Source organism: Heterodontus francisci, chromosome X (genome assembly GCF_036365525.1).
Source record: "Heterodontus francisci isolate sHetFra1 chromosome X, sHetFra1.hap1, whole genome shotgun sequence".
Lineage (NCBI taxonomy): Eukaryota > Metazoa > Chordata > Chondrichthyes > Heterodontiformes > Heterodontidae > Heterodontus > Heterodontus francisci.
This window is the reverse complement of record NC_090421.1, coordinates 4,505,882-4,533,757: the sequence shown is the minus strand read 5'-3', so window position 1 is coordinate 4,533,757 and position 27,876 is coordinate 4,505,882. Positions and strand designations below refer to the sequence as shown.

The following is a 27,876-nucleotide window of genomic DNA, read 5'->3' as shown; positions in this document are numbered from 1 at the left end:
TTCTATGTAGATCAAAATATTATAGTTGAACATGGATTCCTGTTGCGTGTATATGATGAGTCTGTCTAATAAAGCCATTGTTCCTTATCTTACTTTCTGCACTCTTATTTGAATGTCCTTTTGTTTGGATTCTTTCTACTCTGTATGAGCTGTCTCTCATCTTATTCAATGGCTTCATCAATGATGTACTGGTAGACATTGTAAGGGACCTTCTCAAAACGTCTGCAATGATTGTGCTGCTCCTTGTCATAGGTGGGTTGGTGTTGTTGGCAGACTCACCTGGGCAGCCTACCCATCGTCTTGAACAATGGGCTGAGCAGTTGTCTATGATTTGAAAAAGCTTCAAGTGCTGGAAACCTGCAATAAAAACAGAATGTAATGGAAGTACACAACATTTCCATCAGCATCTGATAAGTTAACATTTCAGACCCTTCATCATACTCATTCTATCCTGATATTTAAGTATGTTTCAGAATATAATATATATGTATAACAATATACACACACATATGTATTTGTATAAATTAGAATTTATAACAGACACATATATATGTATATATCAGTATAGTAGAGATCTATATCCACACACATATAAATGATTACCAACATTCAAATATCAAAGTCTAAATTGTTGAGCCAGTCTGAGATGCTGCCAGGCAACAATTTTTTTTTTTAGGGGAGGTGATGGCGTAGTGATAATGTCACTGGACTAGGAACCCAGAGACCCAGGCTACTGCTCTGGGGACATGGATTCGAATCCCAGCATGGTAGATGGTGAAATTTGAATTCAATTAATGTCAGGAATTTTATAAAAAGCTAGTCTAAAGGTGACCAGGAAACCATTGTCAATTGTTGTAAAAACCCATCTGGTTCACTAATGTCCTTTAGGGAAGGAAATCTGCCGTCCTTACCTGGTCTGGCCTACCTGTGACTCCAGACCCACAGCAATGTGGTTGACTCTTAACTGCCCTCTGAAATGGCCTGGCAAGCCACTCAGTTCAAGGGCAAGTAGGGATAGGCAATAAATGCTGGCCTAGCCAGCGAAGCCCACATCTCATGAATGAATAATAAAAAAAACAAAGTGGGCACTGATTTATAATGTGGTCCATAGTTTGCAACTGGTGCCCAGTTATATTGTGTGTTGTCTCTCATCTTTCCAAGAGGTGTAAGAAATGACCGCATTTGCTGTGCGATGTTCTGAAATGGTTCAATATGTACCATTATTTCTGAGGTAGGTTGAAGCCCAAGAGTATTTTTTTTTGTGTGGGATCGGCAATAGAATGTTTCTTTGGAACATTAGCATCATCCCAGAAGTCTATGCAGTGTGCCTCAGGATTGAATGAGAATGCTTTAATTGCATTAGCCCAATGCCAAAAAAAGACTTGCAAGATTTCAAGCATGTCTTTGGGAGATTCTGGAGGTCCTCATGAAGGCAAGTTCATGTTGGCCATGGTTCCATTGTGCTCATGTGTGTAGGCTTTCTGAATTTTAGGTGGGGGTTATATAGGCATTGAGTGGTTGTTGATTTTAGTGGTCCAGTTATGATTCTCATTGAGGCATTAAGCTGGGTGTCCAGAGATTTGATATGTGAGCTGCCCACCCAGACTAGTGTGCAATATTCAGCAGCTGAGTATCCCAGTGCTAGAATTTTTCTTTGAAATGTATGCAGATTGGCACCCCATGTTGTGCCTGCAGGATTTTGAAAGGGGCTGGTCCTTTGCTATTACCTTTTCTCCCCCAAGTCTTTTCTAGGTGAACTTTAAAATAACATTTCTGTCCAAAGTTACACCCAAGTACTTCAGATAGGGCTCACTTCAGACCCGTTGGCTGCAAAAGGATGATATTAAGTTGTTCCTTGGTGGTTTTGTTGTTTTGGTGAAAAGATGTTACCACATTTTTAGAGGCAGTGGGACAGAGCTGCCAGTATTGAAAACATTCCACCATTAATTTCAGGTAGATCGAGAAGGTCTTGCCTATGGCGGCGAGATCTTTTCCTTGTGTTCCACAGGTAATACCGTAGTACAAGTAAACATACCCAAAATTGTTTGAGGTAAGTCACTAATGTCAATGTTGAATAGTGTAGGAGCCAGGAGTCACATGGTACTATGGTGTTTGATGAGTGTTGATGTTTTGAGCAATATCCCACATCTCCATACTGTGTCTTAGACAGTGGATAAGTTCCCCTTGTCAGATTGCACGGGAAGCCTCAATGATGGTGAAAACCTGGTCACAGCCAATTTTGTTCCAGTCTGAAACTGATCTGTTCTTCAGCACAATAGCCTCGAAGACAGATGAAGAAGGACCAATCAAACCCTATCCATTAACTTGCAAGTTGTGGACAGGCATGATCTTGGGTGAAAGCTGATGGTTTTATTTGCTGGTACCCCGTGTTTGAGAAAGTCAACGACTATTGCGCCACACCAGCTTTTTGGAATCTTCTCTGTCAAACATACTTGCCAATCAATGCTCAGCCCTTTGGTCAACGAGGTAGGTTTTAAGGAGCAACTTAAAGGAGAAGAGAAAAGGGGATGTAGAATCAATACTCAACACATTAACCTGAGAATTTTTTAAAAAACACAATCTGCACCAGAGGCACTTGGGAAAGAGCATCATATACATTTAGTAATGTATGGTTAGTGTATGTACTGCTGGTGGAGAGTATGGTCTGGGGCATCTGAATACTGGCCACAGCAGAGAAACTGCTATTTAAGCTGTGTTTGTAATGGTGAGATTACATTTTTCCCATTTTTGTGAAATATTATCTTCCAATGCAGGGCGTTCACTTTTTTATATCTATTGTCACTCTTGGCTGCTAGGAAGAGTGTGGTGCTGGCTTGGCAGTGTCATTCCATCTCAATTTAACATCCTCAGCCCCCCTGTACATCCCCAGTCTCTGCCTGTTGCCTCCTATCCAGCAGGCAATGTACAAGTGACATGTTTTCTTACCAATACAACTTGCCCATACATACATGAGTATCTCAGTGTCACCTTTTCAACTGTGTTTAGCTTTGAAAAGAAATGAATTCGCCTAAACTCAGCCCACGTAATACTTCAAAGTCTTATACAATATCCTAGTGTATTCGCCCCTCAATTATACACAGAACCCTGAGGCCTTTTTGTGTTTGTCCAAAAGAATCAATAAAAACTTCAGATGGATAGATCAGCCCTCAGGCTTTGCTGAGTAATATTCAGCTGTTGCAGCAAATTAACCCTTGCACAGCCAGGTGACTACAATGCTTGTCCTAACTCACTCACTCTCTCCAGTTCTGTTTATGAATGGTGTTAATGTCCATTGTCTCTCGAGATAAGGAGGCCCAAAAGAAGAATGTCACCAGTTTATATGCCCACAGATTAACTGGAGAAAATAGGTAATAAATGCTCTTCCATTAAAAATATACAGAACAAAGTCTGAAAGGTAACATCGATACAAGTATAAGGCATACAGTGTATGAGAGGAATGCAACATCTGTGCAGGAGACGCATGCCATATGTGTAGCTACTGTATCTAATCTGATATGCTAGTCAGTGTGTTTGCTTTCACCAGACCATCTTGTTTCAGTCTTGCATGGGTGTCATGGGTTCTTTTAGTCGGGCTCTGACACACAATAACAAACCAGCATCTTTTAATAACACTGCATATCCAGTGTCATGCCTGTCTGCTTTTACGTCCTTCTAATCTGAAAGAGGTAGCTATTCTCTATTTTCTAGAGCCCCTTAAAACATGCAAAATATATCAGCATAGGCCTGTAACCTGAATTCCCTGTTCTTTATCTGAAAGAGTACGTATATAAATCAATCCACTTTTGTTCCCCTAATTTAAGATTCTTTCTACTGTTCCAGCATTCAGTAAATTTTCAAATGAACTTGTTTCTAAGGCAGTATTGTCCAATAAAAATCACTGACCAGCCACAGTTGTGGCTACAGTGACACTGTTTTCGCCCCATGTACTAATTTTAGTAGAAAATGTCTTACATTCACTCAAAATAATATTTCAAGTGTGTATATTTTCTTAAACATCTCCCACCATTCAGTGACCAAGGAAGTAAAACAAAAAAACTTGCACACGGTGGGCTGGATTTTGTACCCCTCCCAACGTCGAGCTCTGTAGCGGGGGAGTGGGGTGGCCAGAAGATCGGCACGGCCTCTCCCCTCCCTATCTCTGCAACCTCCAGACCTACAAACCTCTGAGATCTGTGCTCCAATTCTGGCCTCTTGCACATCACCTTGCCTTCAGCTGCCTGGGCCAAGCTCTGGAATTCCCTCCCTAAACCTCTCCATCTCTCTTTCTCTCTCTCCTCCTTTAAGATGCTCCGTAAAACCCATCTCTTTGACCACCTGTCCTAATATCTCCAGACGTGACTCAGTGTCAAATTTTGTTTGTTCGCACTCTTGTGAAGCGCCTTGGGAGGTTTTACTACTTTAAAGGTGCTATATAAATGCATGTTGTTGTTAAATACTGTGACGGAGCATTTTCTGTATATAAAAGACAGTGAAGCAGTGGGTGCATATTTTTTTAATGGCACACAGTTTTATTTGTTTTTGTCAACATTCAGCAAGTTTCAAATTCAGATCATCAAATATTTCAGAGCAGTTTGATTGAAACATAATTTTACCATGTATTAAACTCTTTGTGACTGAGCTTAATCCAGCTGCAAACAGCTGGGTTTTATGGAGCTCCTGTCAGCAAAGCTGGTTGTGATTTGAATCAATTCTAGAAAATGCAGCACAATTCCAATTAAATATTACAAACAAGGAACAAAAGGACATAAGAGCAAAACTGAGGAAATATTTGGTTTACAAGAAGTGCCATTAAACTGCTCAGGAGTCCAGATGTGGCTAACTGCAAGGAGAAGGGCCATTTGATACCGGTGGACAATGAGCTCCTTTAATTTGCAGCACAAAAGGCAACGGTTGATCCGACAGAATTATGTATTTTGGTATGGTGACATGGCTCTGAATATTAATCTAGACAGAGGAGACTGAACAGAATTTAAAATATTAAACATATAAAAAATGACAGAGAGGAAAAGACCCACTGGTCCATTCAGCCTGTCCCACATAGTTACGATATCTTGTGCATCACCGTAGAGACACACACCAGCCACTTGGAGCCATGTAATCTCCTGGGACAGGCCAAAAAACAGATAAAAACCCAGAATAAAAGCAAAATACTGCAGATTCTGGAAATCTGAAATAAAAACAGAAAATGCTGGAAATACTCGGCAGGTCTGACAGCATCTGTGGAGAGAGAAACAGAGTTAACGTTTCAGGTCAGTGACCTGAAGATTAAAAACCCAGGCCAATTAGGGAAAAAGCAAAACTGGAAAATTCCTCTCCAAACCTCTAAGATGATCGAAACCAGTCCGGGAGATCAAAGTGTCAGTTTACAGACAAGGAACAGCACAAAATATTAAATCTAACCAGTTAGCCGCTCACTCAGAACATGTCTCTTTTCCATTCCTCTCCTAGTAAGCTAAGGTACAGGTCTAAGGGGGCTGGCTGCCCTTTAGTATTTTAGCCAAGTGACTATTCTTCATGCGAGAGCCTAGACTCAAGTAGCATCAGGCCATTATCCAAGAAGGGCATTGCAGCTGAGCCCCAATCACCTGACATCCAGACAGCAAACCTTTACAGTAGGCATTCTTGGATAGTCTCAAGAACACCCTGGCTGTTAGATTGTTGTTTCTCTTTCCCACTCCTCGGCCAGGGATACTGAGGTCAGAGGTTACATTTCAGACAGAAAGTTTCAATGAATTCCTAGATATTCTGTGACTTGTTTTGCTGTTCATACAGAGCTTTTAAGATATTGTATCTTGGCTGTGTCTAAATTCTTCCACTTGCTGAGGCTCACTAGTGCTCATTTAGTGAGCATTTTTTGCACCTCTTGTGGGAGTCCATTAGAATTCTATTATGACTGGGAGGTTACAGTTCACTTATCCCATTGCAAGTATCAACTCCTACTTCCACTGACTTAAAAAAAAGATATAAAATATCTCCCAGTTTTGTTTGCAGTAAGGAGAGTAACAGCTCCAGGAACATGAGAGGTTCTTGTGACACCATTTCAGTAGTTTACTTGGCTGGAGACATTCCCTTGTAGGCAGCAGTCAATGAAGCATTGAAGACTGTTTTTAAATAGAAAAATTACTATGGGTTCTGATGGTCACTGTTAAATGAAAGTGAAGAGTGACACATTTTGCTGGGCTTGGTGTAAAATTCATGCGTTCTTCTTTGGGGTATATCTTCTCAGCTTTTAAATTCAGAATTTACAAGCCAGTTCTCAAGATCTAACTCCATTTGCACTAGCCAGCATACATGTCCCACTGAAGTATTGGGGGGACATAGCTATGGTCTTTCTGCTTCCCCTTCATGGTGCTCATTTTGACTGATCTTATAATTGGGTAGAGGGGGTAAAAAGGCCACACTGTGCCTTTGGGAACTGGCTCCAGATGTCCTTGCCTCACTCAACTCCATTGCATATCCACATGTTCTCTACCATGAGATCACCAGGGATTAGAACCATCCCCAGACCAGGGAAAATTGGTGCATACTAGCTGCCAAGAAGTATCTCCAATCGTTTCCTCTCCCCCACACCACAGTAAACAGTCAGAAATCAGATGCTCCATCACAAGACCAGATATGTAACCAAGCAAGAAAAGAAATTATGGGGCTGGATTTCCCCTCCAGGAACGGGAAACAGAGGTTGCCCCAGGGGAGAAACAGTCACTCACCTGTGATTTTCCCTGGGGCGGCCAATTACTAGCTAGAGGACAGGTTCACCGTTCAATTAAGGATGGTGGGCAGGCTCCTGAAGCTGGAGGGCCAATCAGAGGCCTTCCAGCTTGAAAGGAGCAACACGCTGCAATGGAAGGTAAGTAAGAGAAAGGGCACTTCAACATGGAGGTGCCCTCTCTGCAACTTTTTAAAATCTTTCAATAAAAAATAGATTCAGCAGCCAGGCCACCACTGTTTGGGGGTGGCGGGGGGTGGTGGTTGGGGAACCCTTTTAAAAGGCAGTCTATGGCTGCTCCTGCACCCAGGAAGGCAGGGAGGGCATTTAGGCCTGCCTGGAGCACTGACCCCCTGGCCTGCTGCTGGGAGGTTACTGCCAGACACCTAAACTGGCCCCTGCCATATGCGGGAACCTGGAGGCCAACTGGAAAATTCCAGTCAGTCTCCTTTAATTGGCCTCATTGGCTCTTAACTAGCCTGATCGGCTATCTGCCACGTGTGGGTGGGTAGCCCTGCCGGCCTCCAATCCCACCTCCAAAAAAATGGCCTAGAAGCAGAATGGAGCCGGGGAACTGGCATGAAGGCCGGCAGGGCTATTTTCAGCTCTGCTCGTTTCCTATCCCGGCCCCGGTAGGGGCCAATAGTCCTTCCCATTATCTTTTTTTTTGCCTTAGCCACTTGCTAAGTGGGCAATTCATGGTGCTCAAATAGAGGCTCTAAAAGGGCGCAGTAACAAGTCAGGAGGTTCAGGAATGTAAGTCAGCAAATCTGCTGACAAAAAGATGCCAAAGTACCTTTCAATGAACTACAGTGTGGAAACACAGACAAGGTGCTCAGGTTATTTGTATAAATTGCACCTGTGTATGGATCAATTTAGTGTGTTGGTGTACAGGCTTCATGCTACAAAGGTGGGCATACAGTTGTTGTAGTAATCAGACAAAATTTGACACTGAGCCACATAAGGGGATTTTAGAATGGGTGACCAAAAGCTTGGTCAGAGGTCGGTATTGAGGAGCATCTTAAAGAAGGAGAGAGAGAGAGAGAGCTGGAGATGCGGAGAGGTTTAGGGAGGAATTCCAGAGTTTAAAGCCTAGGCAGTTGAAGGCACGGCCACCAATGGTAGGGCAAAGGAAATCAGGAATGCACAAGAGGCCCCTCTGTGAAGCGCCTTGGGATATTTTACTACATCAAAGGTGCTATATAAATGCAAATTGTTATTGTTTTAAGGACAATTGTTGATTCAAAACTATATCAAAGTATCAGAAACAAAGTTTTCTGAGGGAACTGTCCTACAAAATAACCTCAGTGCTTGCATCTCCCCTTAGAAATGTCTAAATTCCTGTAGCCTGGTTGTGATCCTGCTCCTACTTGCTGCCACTGACCTGGTCCTGGTTCTGTTCTCTTTACGTTTTTCCAGTAACAAAATGACCAATCCTCCCTGAGCTCTATCTCCTGGTTTTCCAGGCTGTTTCACTTCCAATGTCAGCCCAGCTCAAAACATACTAAATTTACTAAAATATTATCAGCATACTAATCTTATTTCATAAAATATAATTGAATCCTGAAATTGCATTGATATGGTGATGCACACTGTTTAAAATTATTTATTGTGTCATGCGAGTAATAGTGATTTTCAGGTGCACTGAATGATAGTAAAATATTGGAGTACCAACCAGCACTTCTCAATATTATTCACTGTCACCTTTATACTGTTAACATTAGGAGATGAAGAAATATTTCATTATTTGACCTTTGTATGTAGATCTTTCCAGGTACTTATGAAATTCTCCTATAATCAGACTGTCAGAACATTATAAGATTTACAAATATTGGCAAGCAAAGGCCAAATCCCATGAATTGGCAGTAATAAAGGTTATGGGAACAATTACATAGGGCCTGAAGTGAGTATCCCTTCTTAATTAATTCCACTGTAACCTCTGTCCCTGTACAACCTACGCCACATACACCTCCCCAGGATTGCTAGCACTCCTCAGTCTGGCACAACAAAGCACTCCCACAAACATGCCCTCTATATCACCCACACCTCCATACCAATAAACTCTGCAGAACGCTTAGGAGAGCCTGGGAGCTAGACCCAGACTGAGAAAATGGAGGAATGTTTGAGAACGAGTCTGTACAATGCAATATGGCCAACTCAAACTCATACACTGAACATACTCCACCCCGCAATAGGCTCCACGGATTTCACCCCTCCCTATCTGATGAATGTTGAAGAGGATATGGTCAGACTGGTACAGTCCAACATTTCATCTGGTTCTAACTCCAAACAATTCTGGGTAACAGTGAAGGATGTTGCAATTCAGATCCCATCCAATCCTGTGTGTGATGCATCAGCTGGCACAATTATTACTGCTGGAAGTGAGAAGATGCATTCTGTTGCTGTGGTGAAGTCTCACCACCATAAAACTGGACCACATGCCTATGAGACAATTGAAGCAGGTGATGTACAACCTTTGCCTATTGCACACAATCTGGACCTTCTTCCTGGGGGCCTTACAACAAGATGCTCTTCCTCCTCCCCAGTGTCAACTCTACAGTGCTACCTGAAGAGGGAAGAACAGGCTAATAAGAGATGGGCGATGTGAGAAGGAGGATGGACTTTGCACCGCCACCTGTTCTGGATGCCATAGGAATAATGTTCCAACCCAACAGCACACCCAGTAAAGGGCGTGCACCTCAGCCATACATCTCCGTACCCTTTGGCCATCCTGATATAGAACAGTGTATCACTAAGAAAGAAAGGCTTGCATTTAAATATCACCTTCCAGAACTTCAGGCCATCCAAAGCACTTCACAGCCAATAAAATAGTTTTGAAGTGTAATCACTGTTATCATGTAGGGAAACACAGCAGCTAAATTGTGCACAGCAAGCTCCCACAAACAATAATGAGATAAATGCCAAATAATCTGTTTCATTGATGTTGGATTAGGGATAAATGTTGGCCAGGTCACCAGAGAGAACTCTCCTGCTCATCTTTGAATAGTGTCATTGGATCTTTTACATTAGCTTAACATCTTATCCGAAAGATGGCACCTCCAACAGTGCAACACTTCCTCAGTACTGCACTGGAGTGTCAGCCTAGATTATATGCTCAAATCCTGGATTGAGGCTTGAACCCATACTGTTCTGATGCAGAGGTGAAAGTACGAGCACTGAGACACGGCTGACAACTATCATACCAATATACACATTTATGCCAACAGACTCATGATCAGTGTATACTCCCTAATTGTTGTGTAGAATCAAAGATGCACCAAGAGAAAAACCAGTATACATCTAATAAAAAAAAGTTGGAAAATAGCTGCAGTAGCATTGTGTGTTACATTAGCTTTGACAGTGCATGAAGATTTCATGGTGTGAACTGCTAACATCATATCAAGTACAATGTTGTCTTAAAGGCAAATGTTGATACTTGGGATGAAAAGAAGTCAGAAAAACTACGAGTTTCATCATCATGACACCATGTGCAAGTGCTGCAAAGAAGTTATTGCAATGCTACTGCTGCAAAGGTTCAATGGGGAAAGGCCAGTCTAAGGTACTCCCACCATAGTATACCAAGGGGCTGGAACCTGTGTAAAACCCCTTGGGCTGTATGCACCAGAGAATGTTTAACATGAAATGTATATTGTAAATATAACCTGTAATTGTAAGGATAGTGAGGCACCTTAGAGTGTCACAGACTGTATTTGAAAGCAATTGAACTATTGCACTTTATGTAATGTCAAATTTAAACTGTTATGTAATGTACTTTTACAAACTTAATGAATAAAGTATATTTTTGGAAAAAAGTTATCACAAAGCTATAATTCCCAAAGCAAATGAAGTCGTTGCATCACATACTTAGAAATAGCAAAGAATACTTCACCTGATGAATTGCCAAGAGTGGAATTGTTCCTTTAATTGTATGCTTGATTTTCCATAACTGATCTACACTTATAACCAATGTATAACTTCATCTTAAGTAACTTTTGTTCTCCCTTTTGGATGTAATTTTTTTTTTACAAGTGTCAATAGCTTGGCTTCCAAGATACCTGACGGTGTTAACCTGAAATGTTAACTCTGTTTCTCTCTCCACAGATGCTGCCTTAGCTGCTGAGTATTTCCAGCACTTTCTGTTTTTATCCAGGATACGTGTTGGACTAATGAGTTTTAAAATTCAGTGGACTGCAATTTTCACTGCTTTTTTTCCAGATATCTGCTTCAGACTCCAAATTAAAACAGTGTTTAGATTTTTGCTTTTCAAGTTTGGTAAGAAGGACAGAACATCTAATTGGGATGGCTTGCTTCAGGCTACAATCATTTTTTCAGGCTCTCAAGCTTGGTATTTTATGCTGCTTGACTTGTTAATATTAAAAGGTAAGTTTCAATCCTTGCTTTATTATGTTGTCACACACAAAAAAAAATGAATTTGCAGACCAATAAAAGTTACCCAGATGCAACAAAAACAGAAAATGAAGGAAATTTCCAGCACATATGGGCAGGTATTTCTTATGGGTAAACCACTCTGTCATTATCATGGACGAAGAGCAGGAGCAGCACAGAATAGAGTTCAGGAAAGTCAAGCACTAAACAGAGGTCTTTAAAATTACGGAAGGGTTTGATAGGGTAGACATAGAGAAAATGTTTCTGTTTGTGAGGAAACCCAAAATTAGGGGTCATAAATATAAGATAGTCACTCATAAATCCAATAGAGAATTCAGAAGAACCTTCTTTACCCAGAGAGTACTGAGAATGTGGAACTTGCTACCACAGGGAGTGGTTGAGGTGAATAGCGTAGATGCATTTAAGGGGAAGCTTGACATACACATGCGGGAGAAAAGAATAGAAGGATATTCTGATAAGGTTAGATGAAGAGGGGTGGGAGACGGCTTGTATGGAACATAAACACTGGTATAGACCTGTTAGGCCGAATGGACTGTTTTTATGCTGTAAATTCTACGTGTCCTGCCCCTTGTGATCAATCATATTGGAGCTTGAGGGCTCTGCACCGTCCACTGCTGGTTTAAGTGTCATTTTACCAAACGTTTCCCCTCCTCCCCACACCACCTCCCCCACTCCCCATCCCATCCCAGTTCCTCCTGATAAATTTGCAGCTACTGGAGGAAGCCACTGAGAAAAAGCATCAGTGTGAGCTAGCAGCAGTGGCTTTTACCAAAACAGAACATTGAATCTTAATGGGGTATTGTTGTCTTGTGACATTTTATCAGATTTGTGAACAGGGAATGGCACACAATGATATCAACACATCACCAATCACATCTGCTGCTACAAATTTGCAAAGGTTCATAAAGAGTTAGACTTGAAAGCCTTCAAAAAACAGGTATAATATGTACTATAGGGCAAGCTGGCGCTTGAGTGGAGTGTTTCTCTTCGACTTGTTTCGGCTTGACTTTTTTCAATAATTTGGCTCTCTAAACGTCCCCCCACATACAAATCCTTGGTAAAAAGAGGGAACCTCGTCATCGAAGTTTATTCTCGAAAATCAAAGAATTAACTTTGTTAATTGTTAAAATTAATTTTCTCTTCTCTTCCCTTGGTCTCCCTGCACCACACACTAACTGCAGTTAAGCAGGTCGGCCAGATGTTCCTAGCTTTCTGCTAACGGTGAGCACAAACTCATATTTGTGTGCTGGAACAATGAATGATGGCCCAGGGAGCTCTTGTCAGGAGATCTGGCTTGTTCTTATGGTGTCTAGGAATTAAATCAACATCATCTTCTTTGGCCTCCTTGTCTCGAGAGACAATGGGTAAGCGCCTGGAGGTGGTCAGTGGTTTGTGAAGCAGCGCCTGGAGTGGCTATAAAGGCCAATTGTAGAGTGACAGACTCTTCCACAGGTTTAGTTTAGTTTAGAGATACAGCACTGAAACAGGCCCTTCGGCCCACCGAGTCTGTGCCGACCATCAACCACCCATTTATACTAATCCTACATTAATCCCATATTCCTACCACATCCCCACCTGTGCCTATATTTCCCGACCACCAACCTATACTAGGGGCAATTTATAATGGCCAATTTACCTACCAACCTGCAAGTCTTTGGCATGTGGGAGGAAACCAGAGCACCCGGAGGAAACCCACGCAGACACAGGGTGAACTTGCAAACTCCACACAGGCAGTACCCAGAATTGAACCCAGGTCGCTGGAGCTGTGAGGCTGCGGTGCTAACCATTGCGCCACTGTGCCGCCCATGCTGCAGATAAAATTGGTTGTCGGGGCTGTTGTGCAGTTGGCTCTCTCCTTGCGCTTCTGTCTTTTTTCCTGCCAACTGCTAAGTCTCTTCGACTCGCCACACTTTAGCCCCGCCTTTATGGTTGCCCGCCAGCTCTGGCGATCACTGGCAACTGACTCCCACGACTTGCGATCAATGTCACAGGACTTCATGTTGCGTTTGCAGACGTCTTTAAAGTGGAGACATGGACGGCCAGTGGGTCTGATACCAGTGACGAGCTCGCTGTACAATGTGTCCTTGGGGATCCTGCCATTTTCCATGCGGCTCACATGGCCAAATCAATATCAGCAGAGACAATAATCAGGGCCAGGTGTTTCAACACTTTTCACCATTTGAACTCCGTTATTTCACTTCTCTCACACTGTTGAGGTCAGTAACTGCTCCGTGCAGTTTTCCCTTTTGATGGAATAACCAGTGTTAATTAGATTCAATTAAAAATATGTCAACACAAAAAAAGTCAACAAAGATACCATGGCTAACAAAATGGCAGAGCAACCTCAATGCGCCAAATGACCTGCCACCTCCTGTGTCATGAAGTTAAGCTCTTTTACATTGTTATTTTTCAAAGGGGAGGACTAATGAGGAGATTCCTACTATAAGATTGATTTTTTTCTGGCAAGTTATGATTGGTGTTAGAAGAAATGCACTGCAATTTAAATTATTGACCAAAAGATAGGGCTCGAACGATTTGTCACTTAGCTTCTTCCTTTATCATCCACAAATACAAAGGAATTATGCATTTACACTACAAGGTGTGTGAGCAATATATGATTATTACAGAATCATCATCTATTCCTTTTTGAGACCCCAGAATCTGATGTACTTTATGAAATTGAAAGCCAATGTTCCCCCTTTATCTGTATAAACAATCGTATTGAAGATAGGAGACCTAAATTCGGCAATTAAAATAGTCCTGGTATCTCCGCATTAACAGTTGCTATAGTTTATTGGCGTCTCCTGCAATATTACTAAGTGCGAGTTTTCATCCTGAGTTTTATTAACAATTTCTCATCAAATTCACAATTTATTTACATGCAAGGGAAATATCTAATGGGAAGAAATCATAAATATCCAACATCATATTGTATTTCATGGGTCCCCAGCAGGTCCCTAACATCTATTAGGCATTAAATGATTGAGGTGTACAAAATCATGAGAGGTATAGACAGGATGGATAGCAAGAAGCTTTTTCCCAGAGTGGGGGATTCAATTACTAGGGGTCACGAGTTCAAAGTGAGAGGGGAAAAGTTTAGTGGGGATATGCGTGGAAAGTTCTTCACGCAGAGGGTGGTGGGTGCCTGGAACGCGTTGCCAGCGGAGGTGGTAGACGCGGGCACGATAGCGTCTTTTAAGATGTATCTAGACAGATACGTGAATGGGCAGGAAGCAAAGAGATACAGACCCTTAGAAAATAGGCGACATGTTTAGATAGAGGATCTGGATCGGCGCAGGCTTGGAGGGCCGAAGGGCCTGTTCCTGTGCTGTAATTTTCTTTGTTCTTTGTTCCTTGTAATAAATGCTGTCGTGTTTTGAGGAATACATATGAATGCCTTACTGTGCAACAACAGCTAGCAGTGGGATCTGAAAAATGCTTTTCAGATGTCTGTGTCTGAGGAGTAGGCAAGAAGCTGTCAAAAGACTGTGCTGATCCCTGATTCAGACCCCTTTTTTAAAAAAAGCAGTACCTCATTTGTATTTCAGTTGTGTTGCCTGTATCTGCTGTTGAAATAAGTTGATAGATTCTATTTTACATGGGTTGCGTGTCAGGCCATCCTGGGATCTTATTAAAAAGTGCTCAGGTTTGACTGACGACTCACATTTCTTCATCCACATCCTTGCTGGGCGAGTGGCTGAGGAATAACTTTATGGAATTATTCAGAAAGAAAATCAATGTGCAGGCTTGTCACACACAAGTCAATCCTCCCTGCAAGTAGGAGTCTCTTACCAAACTGTCAATATTTTTTCAAATCCGCTGCATAAATCATCTTTGTAACAAAATATACCTTCTGTTTTCTCTTACATCTGGCTTTAATACTTCCTTTCATTCTCTATTTGTGCAAACTGAATAGAAACAAATTCAATGGATTTTTTTCCTTCAAATTTGCACCAGAAATATTTTTCGAACGAACCAGCCCTTTTTTCGAATGTACATTTTCCCCTTTATTTTCTGTCTGTCTGTCTACCCGTCCCTACATTTATCTCACCAGATTGTTTTCAAATTATCTTTGGTCAAGATGTCCAACCAGCTTTTCACTCGACAGAAGATGTCTGTTTTTTTGTCTGTGCTGCAGTTAGATGAGCCACTAGGAGGTGCTCATGAGCTGAAAGCAGCGGCAGCAGGGAGGCGGCCAGGACCTTGTCTTCCGCCCCTCACTGCTCAAACTTCCACTCTGCTGCGCATGACTAATTTGAGATTTGCAAAAAGTTGTTGTCTGCGGCAGCTATTTTCATTTCAAAGTTCGCAGGGACCCCAGTCTTAACTTCTGAAAGGCGTCTTCAGCTGCACAAAGGGAAACGGTCCTACTGTTGCAGCAAAAGTTCTTTTTAAAATTAGCGAGCAGCCTCAGAAGCAACACAAATAATTCAGCCAATGCAGAAAAGTAGAATAGGGGATTTTCAAGACACCGTTCACAGCATATATGCCCCAAACGGACAGAAATATGGTGACCTTGTGGATTCCCTCTTGTGGATCTAAGGGATGCATAGCAATCCACTTTCGAAACCCATGTGCTACAGAAGCTCATGCAAGAATGTTCCCTCTCCAATACACTGAAGAAGTTGCCGTGATATTTTCTCTGTACATAAACAACTATGAAGAGAGAGAGAACGGAGCAGTGGAAACATTTTTTTGGACTTTTCTAGTGAAGAGCTGTCACAGACACGATGAGCCAAATGGCCTCCTTCTGTGCTGCTATGGCGTAATGATTCGAACTCCCAATTGTTCAGGGAAAAAAATCTGTGGTAGGGTGGAATCTTCCTGCAATACTTCACAAACCACTGACCACCTCCAGGCGCGTATCCATTGTCTCTCGAGATAAGGAGGCCCAAAAGAAAGAACTTCTCATAAACTAAGTTCCCACTCAGTTAACAAAGTGGTAACAAAGTGAAGGCTTAAAAGGTAGATTTTCTATCCTTGACCATGGTGAAATGTATGATAGTCGTGAGAGAGTGTGGATTGGAAAATCAGACAGTGCAACGAGAACTCGAAGAGGCGTAAATTCATCTTGGACAGTAGAACAAAACAGGTGATACTGAATCGGCACACTGCCCTATTCTCTTTACAAAGGGTTTCAAGGCAAGGTGCAGAAAAGGTAGCTGATTCGATATTGCCCGTTTAGCGTTAACTGCCCCAGACCAATTTATATCCTAGAAATTCTGTCCTGAGGTTTCATACAAGGGGGTAGAGGAAGACAGTCCTTCATGCACCTCCTGTCATCTGCTTTCAGGACAGACCTGGTGGATGCCTTACACACAATCACACACCAGCCCCTTCAGTCACAGATAGTGACTAAAGTAAAGATGCGCTGGCATGCAAAGAAAAATATCCCCTGAAAGAGGGAGCCTCACTCTCCACGAAGGAAAAGTTTCTTCCAGGACCATCTGTTAAAATACTTACGTTGCTTTTTAAACAGCTGAGGCAAATTTGCAGCAAATTGCCCTTTGTGCACTCATTGGTGCTGATCTCCTGTTTTTTCCTGTGTACCCAACAATCACAGGAATAGAATTTAGGAGACAAACACAGGAGTACACAAAGCACGTGCTCCTGAAATCCAGTCTCCACTGCAAATACTTGACTAGCACTCAAACAAAATGTCAGTTGTGGCTCAGTTGGTAGCACTCTTGCTTGAAAATCTGAAAATTGTGGGTTAATGTCCCACTCCAGAGATTTTGATCACACACAATATCTAGGCTAAAACTCCAGTGCAGTACTGAGGGAGTGCTCCACTGTCAGAGGTGCTGTCTTTTGGGTGAGACAATAAACTGAAGCCCCGTTTGTCCTCTTGGGTAGATGCAAAAAAATCCTTTGGCACTATTTCTGAGAACAGGGAAGTTACCCTGGCCAATATTTGTCCCCAACCAACATCACTAAAACATTGTCTGGTCATGGTCACACTGCTGTTTGTGGGCATTTGCTGTGCGCAAATTGACTGCTGTGTTTCCTACATTACAACAGTGATTACACTTCAAAAGTACTTTATTGGATGTAAAATGCTTTGGACCTCTTGAAAGATGCTATATAAATGCAAGTCTTTCTTTCTTTGTGAATCCTTCCGTATTTGAAAAGATGGTGGGAATGAATTTCCTTGGGGCTTCTCCAACTACGCTGCTATAACTTCAGTGGAGGTTCGGTGTTCATACGCACATACAGGGCTTCACCTGAAGTTAGGGCAGCAGAATGGGCAAAGGCCTGAGGAAATTCACCTCCTTTTACTCATCAAGACTATTTGTTCTATAGACCATGGCCAATTTGTTTCCCCCCCCCCCCCCCCCCCCATGGACTCTGTCCAACTTACTTCATTTCCTGAAGGTGGTGAATAATTCTGAGTGAAACAAGCAACAAAGACATTGCTCTCTAACCCCTCAATTTCTTGTCCAGCTCCTGTACGAATTGTACTGGGGAAGCATCAGAATGAAATGGACAAAAAAATGGGAGGATGTAGAGATAGCGAGATAGCTAGCAAGGTAAAGCAATGTTACAGAAAATCAGCCTGACAGGCATCGAATGAATGAAAAGAGATACGCCCTTTGAAAATTGTAATGCCTTTTCAGCACTCATAAGGTTGAGAGGAACTGTGAAATGGTTACACAGAAAGGTTTCTACTGCCCCCTAATGGTAAACTCTGCCAGGTACAATCCTCAACCTTTTAATTTCAAAGAGAAAAATCAGCAAATTTAGGGGACAAAGTGTCGAGGTGCAAAAAACTAAAAGGGTCAGAACAAAAAGAAATTACATTGCATGTATATAGTATAAAGAAAGTACGACAACAGGGTTCATGACACTGCGATAGCAATGAGATCAATCACTACTGGTGCTACATATTATTTTTTGACATAGAATTTACAGAACAGAAACAGTCCATTTGACCCAACAGATCCATTCTAGTGTTTATGCTCCACACAAGCCTCCTCCCCTACCACTTCATCTAACCCCACCAACATATCCCTCTATTCCTTTCTCCCTCATGGGAAATAGGGTTGCCAAGTTTGGTTGGATGTAGTCTTGAAAATTTCATCACATGGCTTCCCATCTCTAACTGCCCTGCCCCACACTCCTGCCATTAGTTGCTGAACATATGCAGCCTTCCTATGCCACCTGGAAAGCAAACAGACTCTTTGTTACCAGATTGGATGATTCTTGACTGTCAGTCAAAAAGCATTTGAACCATTTTCAATATTTTTATGACAAATGAAAATGTTCAGTGAAAAACAAAACATTTTTTTAATTCCCTCTGATTTTTCTCCTGGGTTGCTTGCAGCAGTGTCTGGGAAATCAAACATTTATTCCTAGAGACTCCAGGGCAACCTATAATTGGAAAAACATGCAAAGTTCCCGCTTCAGACGACAAGTGGTCAACACATAGAATAATCTTCCAGGAAAAGCAGTGGAGGTGAAAATCTTAAACCATTTTGATCCAATTCTGTGATCTGGCACCTTCCATTTACACTGCAAATTAACACTCCTCTCTTAATGCCAGAATTATGGACCCATCTTTTTATGATAAGTGACAAAAATGTAGTACTGTAAACACAGGGAATTGGCTCATGGATGCAGGTCACCTTGATTGCCGCTATGATAGCAGATCAAGTCATTCAAATCTTCTTGGATGCTCTGCTGGGAAGGCCAAGATGGTGGCCTGCCATTTTAATTCTTCACCTTGCTCTCACGCTGACCCCTCTGTCCTCGGCCTACTGCAGCGTTCCAATGAAGTTCAATGCATGCTCAAGAAACAGCAACTCATCTTTTAATTAGGCACTTTACAGCCTTCTGGACTCAATATTGAGTTCAACAATTTCAGATCATAACCACTGCTCCCATTGTTTCCTTTTCTTTGCAAATTTTGGCCGTAATCTTCCGAAGAAGGGTCACTGACCCGAAACGTTAACTCTGCTTCTCTTTCCACAGATGCTGCCAGACCTGCTGAGTGAATCCAGCATTTCTTGTTTTTGTTTCAGATTTCCAGCATCCGCAGTATTTTGCTTTTATTATATTGGCCATAATCTTGTGTTTCTCTTGTATTGCTTTCAGACAGCATTTGTTCATGATTCTGCCATTCACACCTCCTCTGGACACATCTTTTGTTTCTTTACTTGTCCCATTACCACTCCCTTTGGCTGTACACCACCAATTCTTTTGTCATTTAATCTCCCCTGCTTTCCACCCTATCACAGACCTTCCCTTTTCCCCACCCTCCCCTCCCCTCCCCTCACTTGCTCAAAACCTATTACATTTCTAATTTTTCTCAATTCCCAGTTCTGATGAAAGGTCACAGATCTGAAACGTTAACTCTGTTTCTCTCCCCACAGATGCTGCCTGACCTGCTGAGTATTTTCAGCATTTTCTGACTTTAATTAGAAATGTGAGAAACGTAGCCCACTTAATAATAATTTACACCAAGTCAAACTCTGAAGAAGTAAGTTTATTTAACGTTCTTGCAAGATCGGGTGTCCTACAAGCAGGCACACCGATCAACATATTCAGTTCATGTTTATACAATACAAATCCATTTTTCCACGCCTTTAGTTTACATTATTGGTTATAACATATTATGACACTAACCTATCCTATAGTTGCTACAGTCTCCTCCTCTGTTTACTTCTCCCCCTACTCTAATTTTCTAGCCCCTAACTCTTGTTGTTGTTTTACCTTATTTGGCTCTCCATTGTGTGTTTGAACTTGCAGCTGTCAGCCTTTATCTTAGTGGGGCAGTTTCTTATTCACTACATCCTTTGTTCTAACTCTTGCTGTTTCTCTTTTCTCTGCCTAAGCACAATTTTTAACTGCTGTACTGTCTCAAGGTCTTTACTTACATCCCCTTATCAGTTCTCTTTTTCAGTGATTTCATTATGTTGTGTAGAAATGACTTCTTGGTCATTTTCCACAAGCTGTAGAAACAACATTTCAGTATTTCTTATTCTCACAGAAATCAAATTAACAAATGTCCCCTTTTTAAAAGAGCACAAACAACAATCCAGATTATAATTGAAACACTTATCAAATTAAATAATATAATTCCCCGTGTCCATTATTGACAACATCCACTCCTGTTAGAAAAAGGCCTCCAACTTAAAGAGCGCAGACTCCGCCTCTCGCGCTCTGCCGTAGGTTGGAGCTCGCGGGAAGGCTCGCGAGAACAGTCGCGATCTTGTGGGTTGTCTTGGTGATGTTTTTGTTCCGTGATCGTGGATTGGACGGTTCGGCGGTGGAACTGGCCAATCGAAGATTCGCTATTTTTTTACAAACTGGATGAAAAAATTCAACAACGCTGCAGACGGAGCGAGTCGCCTGGAGTGGGTACGGACAGTTAGGTTAGCTGGTCGAGGCTATAATCAAGGGCCGCGATCGAGAAAATAAAGTCTGAGGAGAAGCTGTGTGGAGAGCGAAAGGCACGGGCCCTACCTGCAAAGAAAAACTGCACCGAGGATGGCCGCAGCTGTGAGGGGTGTGAAGGGTTCAGTTGCGACAGCCCCTAGGTGAGGATATCTAGTGGGGTCGGAAGGGAAGGGAGTGACTCATCTCTTTATTCAGATAGCTCCTGGCGAGAGATGACTAGAACAACATCCCACCATTCAGGTCAACTTGTACCTTATGTACTATCAATCACTGATGGGGGCATGTGGAAAATAACCGAAACTGGGGAGGCTCAGCTGGGGAACCTTGGACACCAAGGTGGCCATTTAAACAGTAAGCACATTGTGCCTTCCCTCTGCAAAATCTAATTGCTACATTATCATTCAAGTTCTGACTCAAAAACATTGTGATTTCTGAACATTGATACACGTATAATGTGTGCTAGAGCTTAACTGTTAAGCTTAAGTGCGGTGGGAGGTGCTGACTGGGGTGTTAGAGGCTCCCTATTGAATTATCAGGATGCGGACTCGTACCTTTTACGGTCTATTTGAGAGCAGCATTAACAAACTTGGCATCAGGCCAGTTTTTCTTGCAGGAATATCTAAGGGAGGGAGAGATGGTAAAGAGAATGAGAATCTGTAAGATGAGAAACTGTGGGTTATGTCTTTATACAGAAACAGAAAAGGTTGGAAACATGTAGCAGGCTAGTCAGCATTTGTGGAGAGAAGGCAGTTGATGCTTTGGGTTTGTATCTTCAAAACTCAAAAATATGAGATGAGCAAGCCTATTAATAGAATCAGGAATAGGGAAGTATTGTGGAGTGATTGCTGAATGATGCAACAAATCACACCAGTCTACTAATGGAAATGTGCTGTTAAAATATCTGGTAAGATGAGACTAGTAACAAATTGTTAATTAAACTGCTTTAGTTCACAGCAAGTGAATGTATATACAAAATAATTAATATGCTGTGCTTCCCCATGTAAGTTGGGTGTCTTACTTTATTTAAACAAAGTAAGTCTTAACTACCCTCCTGCATTCTAAACTTCTAAGCCTAGCAAAAACTTTCTCTCTTGGCTCTCTACTTAAAAACTGCAAAAGGAGAAAAAGTGTTCTTTTAGAAATGATGGACCTGCTGCATTTGAGGTTAGAAAGGGGTACTTCAAGCAAGTAGGAGAAAGTGGACAAATGGGTTGCAGGCTAAGTGGGGACAGTCAGGGATTGAGCAGGCAGTGGTGTCTTGGATATTTAGTAGAATGTGGGGTGATGTTTAGGTTTGGCAACTTCTGTTGCTTCTGTGGTCTTGGCCAATCTGTTATGGGCATGGCAGTGAAAGGGTGGCAGAAAAGACTGGTGGAGTTGATGCCCAAGAGACCCAGATACCTTGTTGGCTTTCCAGGCAGAAACCCTTGCAACACCTCTCCAGTCATCGAGCAGCACCTTGATTAAACATCCATGAATGCTGTCGGCACACATACATATGGTGATCAGTTTCAGCATACTATTTATCACCTGATTGAAAAGTAATTTGCCACCATTTTGCTTTGATATTGCATGTAGTGTAATACACCACAAAACATGGTGCTCAAAATAACTAAGTGTTTGGTTTCTTGGCAGAAATGAGTGTCTCACTCACAAGGCTCGACCTGTGAAGCCAACTGTGGCCAACAAAGAAAACTGTCCAAAGCCAGTGAGGCCAGAGAAAGGAGCTGCTATGTGTGGCAGTAGACTGCCTGTACCAGTGAAAAAGTTAAAAGTAAAATCTGCTCCAGACTTCAAAAAGTTGCATCAAAATTGGGATCAAAAATTTCAGAAGGTAGGTTGTTATCCAGTACTTGTGCTATTGCTATGCATTGGAGAGCATGCTGATCTCTAATGTGAGATTGGGCAAAGTTTGGCATTGCAATATCAGGACAGTGGGAGATGTTTCTGTACAGAAGTTTAAAAAGGCTAGGGCTCTTCTCTAGAAAAGAGAAGACTGAGGGGGGTGACCTGATAGAGGCCTTTAAGGTTTTGAAAGAGTTTGATAGGCTAGATCTACAGAAGATGTTTCCAGTTGTGGGGCAGACCAGAACTAGGGGTCATAATTATAAGATGGTCACTAATCCAGAGCTGGTGGGGCTAAAGTGTGGCGAGTCGAAGAGACTTAGCAGTTGGCAGGAAAAAAGACAGAAGCGCAAGGGGAGAGCCAACTGTGTAACAGCCCCGACAAACAGATTTTTCTGCAGCACCTGTGGAAGAGCCTGTCACTCTAGAATTGGCCTTTATAGCCACTCCAGGCGCTGCTTCACAAACCACTGACCACCTCCAGGTGCTTACCCATTGTCTCTCGAGACAAGGAGGCCAAAGAAGAAGAAGAAGAAGAAGAAGAAGAAATAAATCCAGTAAGGAATTCAGGAGAAACTTATTTACCCAGAGTGGTGAGAATGTGGAACTCTCTGCCACAAGAAGTAGTTGAGGCAAATAGCATAGATGCCTCTAAGAGGAAGCTAGATAAACACATAAGGGAGAAAGGAATAGAGGATATGCTGATAGGATTAGATGAAGAGGGATGGAAGGGGGTTCATGTGGAGCATAAACACTGACATAGACCTTAAAATACAAGCAAAATACTGCGGATACTGGAAATCTGAAATAAAAACAGTGCTGGAAATACTCGGCATGTTTGTGCTTTTGGACAGAGCTGTTTATTATTCTGCCATTAACACTCACTCTCTGGACTAATGCTTTGTCTTTTACTACAACTATTAGCACTCCCTTTGCCTTTGTTCTGTGACATCTTTGTCATTTAATCTCTCCTGCCTTCTCCCCTATCACACACCTTCCCTTTTGTTCTTCCTGCCCCACCCCCACACCCACACCCCACTTATCACTTGCTCAAAGCCTATTACATTTCTAACTAGTGTTAGTTCTGATGAAAGGTCACAGACCTGAAACATTAACTCTGTTTCTCTCTACAGATGCTGCCAGACCTGTTGGGTATTTCCAGAACTTTGTTTTTTTTTATCACTGGCATAGTTGGGCTGAACAGCCTGTTTCTGTGCTGTAAATGTTATGTAAAGGAAAATGAACTTCTTGATGAATTACAACTTAGTGCCCCAATTATACCCGAGAAGAAAGCTTGAATGGTTATCTTCTGAAAGGGACGATTGCAATTTTGTCAAGGGAATTCCAATCACTGAGGAGTTCTGGTGACACTGTTACTGTAGTAGCAAAGCTCGAACAATTTCTTGACATTATCCCAACCTTCAGGTGCTCCAACCTGTTCATCTTGTATACAAATGAGAGGTCATTTTGTGACTTGGTGTTCCTGGTGTAGATCCCCACCATGAAGGCAAAATTGAGAAAACTACCCCCAAAGAAGTATGAAAAGGCAGGTTGTTTCATCCTCCTTTCAGCAAGCTTTTCTTTAGCAGTGGCTGTTCTGTAACTGATCCATGTGTCCAAACCAGCAATGATCGCAGTTTATTTCACTACATGATGTACAGAAATGGCACATCCAGAATACATTTCACAGGTTGTGTTTTTTATTTTTTACTCAAAGTGAGGGCTGTCGGAGTTTGAAATGAAAATTATTTCACTTTGACTACTGAGTGGTTTGATTCAGCAGTCCGAGGCCAGATGCAGAACAAAGTGCTCCTTGTGCATCCATGTGAATTGCTCACACCAATCATCCTTTTGGTTGTGATCAATCAGTGAGATTGCTGTCATTATAGAACTTTTTGTGCCCTAGTCCATATCCACTGGGAGCTAGGTGCACATTGCCTCAAACTCCCATACAACTTGGGTGGATTTTCATCTCCAAGCCAGGCAGGGGTTGGAAGTGAACAGATAGCCTGCTAACCCACTATGTTACTCGGCCTCTAGAAAGAAAAACCGTATAACTGCATTTTAAATCATGTAATTTGATTGGACAAGTCAAACATCAGCAGAAATTGGACTTGAGGTGCTGCAGACCTCTACAGGTGCTAGCTATAATATTTCAAGTAGCTCTCTAAACTGCAAGATTTTCTAAAGCACCCATCAGTTTATTGATGGGATTAAGTGCTGTGTTTTGGCATTAGTTCAATGTTATACTGTTAAAGTTCTCATTTCATGGCATATGTTAAGTAAATGTTTTGCATTTTCCTAGTTGGGTAACCAAAAGGCACCTTTATACATTATTACATGGAAGCAGTGTGAATTAATTTTGATCATAATTGCAAACTTTAAAGATCTCTTAAGGGACTTCAATCATGAGCAAAACCATCGATAGAATTTAATCTCTCCCTCAGACAAATTGCTTCACTTCTTTTGCAATCAGAAGAGAATTGTTGTAAAAATCCTGTCTTGTAACACCTGTGATTTGCATCAGGCAGTGAGAAAAGCTTCCTTTTCTCAAATTCTATCCTCAATGTGTTGCCTCATGATAGCTAGAGGCTGCATAACTGCCAGTATCCTTCTGATCACTCAACTAAGTAGCCATTCAAGTGTGAACCTAAGCAACTAGGAAGTTGTTTGAACATAGGGGAGGGAAAAACAATCATAGCTAATCCTGTCCTGGTGTTGATTCCTACACGCACACACACACACACACACACACACACACCTTTCAGCAGGAGTGGGAGCCCTACCTTATCTCGTCCACCTCCTCCAGCCCAGACATGGAGGTGCGATGTAGCACTCCCATCACTATACTAGCTTGGTTAGCTAACTCGATGGTAAGGGACCTCATTGAGGACCTTTTTTTTTATTGATTCGTAAACTGCTCCACCCCAGGCTTTTCAGATTAATGGAAAAACTTAGTGTTTTTTACAGTGACCAAGTTGACTTGTGTTCATTGCTCTGACTCACTAGGTTGAATTTAGTACTGACAAAAAATGGTTTCTAAACAAAACCGTGTAAAATACTTATTAGACATTTTAAATTTTACTGTAAGAAGATTTTATCACTACATAGCTAGTACAACACATTTCAGAACCTTTATCGCTAGACACTTATTTGGCCTCCTTATCTCGAGAGACAATGGGTAAGCACCTGGAGGTGGTCAGTGGTGTGTGGAGCAGCGCCTGGAGTGGCTATAAAGGTCAATTCTAGAGTGACAGACTCTTCCACAGGTGCTGCAGAGAAATTTGTTTGTCGGGGCTGTTCCACAGTTGGCTCTCCCCTTGCGCCTCTGTCTTTTTTCCTGCCAACTACTAAGTCTCTTCAACTCGCCACACTTTAGCCCTGTCTTTATGGCTGCCCGCCAGCTCTGGCGAACGCTGGCAACTGACTCCCACGACTTGTGATCAATGTCACAGGATTTCATGTCGCATTTGCAGACGTCTTTAAAGCGGAGACATGGACGGCCGGTGGGTCTGATACCAGTGGTGAGCTCGCTGGACAATGTGTCTTTGGGGATCCTGCCATCTTCCATGGGGCTCACGTGGCCAAGCCATCTCAAGCGCCGCTGACTCAGTAGTGTGTATAAGCTGGGGATGTTGGCCACCTCGAGGACTTCTGTGTTGGAGATACGGTCCTGCCACCTGATGCCAAGTATTCTCCGGAGGCAGCGAAGATGGAATGAATTGAGACGTCGCTCTTGGCTGACATACGTTGTCCAGGCCTCGCTGCCATAGAGCAAGGTGCTGAGGATGAAACTGTATAAAATGCTGGTTACGCCATAGCTGGAGTATTGCGTGAAGTTCTGGTCACCACATTACAGAAAGGACATAATTGCTCTGGAGACAATACAGAGGAGATTTACAAGAATGTTGTCAGGGCTTGAAGGTTGCAGCTATGAGGAAAGATTGGATAGGCTAGGGTTGTTTTCCCTGGAACTGAGGAGGTTGAGGGGTGACTTGATTGAGGTATATAAAATTATTAGGGGGCCTGTTTCCCCTGGTGGGGAGGTCAGTTACCAGAAGGCACAGATTTAAGGTGATTGGTAGGATTAGAGGGGACATGAGGGGAAACTTTTCCTACCAGAGGGTGGTGGGTGTCTGGAATTTGCTGCCAGGAATGGTGGTGGAGGCAGAGACCCTCAATTCTTTTAAAAGGTACCTGGACATGTACCTGAGGTGCTGTAACCTGCAGGGCTATGGGCCAGGTGCTGGAAGGTGGGATTAGTTTGGGCAAATAGTTTATTTGGCTGGCGCAGACATGAAGGGCTGAATGGCCTCCTTCAGTGCTGTACTTTTTCTATGATTCTACACCCTCCTGCAGCATTTGAAACACTTAGGTTCTACTACAGTCCAAGCCACTTATTTGTTTTGTAGATTTTGAGACTTTTTTTTTATTCATTCATGGGATGTGGGTGTTGCTGACTAAGCCAGCATTCATTGCCCATCCCTAGTTGCCATTGAGAAGGTGGAGGTGAGCCACCGCCTTGAAATGCTGCAGTCCTTGTGGTGTAAGTACACCAACAGTGTTGTTAGTGAGGGAGTTTCAGGATTTTGACCCAGCGACAGTGAAGGAAAGGCGATTATAGTTCCAAGTCAGGATGGTGTGTGACTTGGAGGGGAACTTGCAGGTGGTGGTGTACCCATGCATCTGCTGCCCTTGTCCTTCTAGTTGGTGGAGGTCGTGGGTTTGCAAGACACTGTCGAAGGAGCAACTTGGTGAGTTGCTGCAGCGCATCTTGTAGATGGTACACACTGCTGCCACTGTGCGTCGGTGGTGAAGGGAGTGAATGTTTGTGGATGGTGTGCCAATCAAGTGGGCTGCTTAGTCCTGGATGGTGTCGACCTTCTTGAGTGTTGTTGGAGCTGCACCCATCCAGACAAGTGGAGGGTATTTCATCACACTCCTGACTTGTGCCTTGTAGATGGTGGACAGGCTTTGGGGAGACAGGCGGTGAGTTACGTGACGCAGAATTCCTGGCCTCTGACCTGCTCTTATAGCCACAGTATTTGTGGTTGGTCCAGTTCAGTTTCTGGTCAATGGTAACCCCCAGGATGTTGATAGTGGGGGATTCAGCGATGGTAATGCCATTGAGCTAAGCGCATTGCACTGTTGAACTACAAGAAAGCCCCCAGCGATTTAACATCCGCAGCACTTAAAGCAGCCAGAGTTACTGCACAAAGAACAGCTAGGCGTTGCGCAAACGACTACTGGCAACACCTATGCAGTCATATTCAGCTGGCCTCAGACACCGGAAACATCAGAGGAATGTATGATGGCATGAAGAGAGCTCTTGGGCCAACCATCAAGAAGATCGCCCCCCTCAAATCTAATTCGGGGGACATAATCACTGACCAACGCAAACAGATGGACCGCTGGGTTGAGCACTACCTAGAACTGTACTCCAGGGAGAATGCTGTCACTGAGACTGCCCTCAATGCAGCCCAGCCTCTACCAGTCAT

The 27,876-nt window shown here is 42.7% G+C and overlaps 1 protein-coding gene across 5 annotated transcripts in view; it reads left to right on the top strand.

Annotated features, from left to right (window-relative positions):
- LOC137358623 (uncharacterized) overlaps positions 1–27,876 on the top strand; it is an 86,288-nt gene that overhangs the window by 24,457 nt on the left and 33,955 nt on the right. For 3 of the 5 annotated variants that reach the window (XM_068024710.1, XM_068024712.1, XM_068024711.1), the window contains exon 2: positions 22,169–22,367. In XM_068024710.1, coding sequence (XP_067880811.1) covers positions 22,169–22,367 — 199 coding nt within the window. Of the gene's footprint in view, positions 1–15,511; positions 16,227–20,374; positions 20,674–22,168; positions 22,368–27,876 lie in introns of those variants that run through there. The other 2 variants (XM_068024707.1, XM_068024708.1) reach the window with 2 other exon arrangements.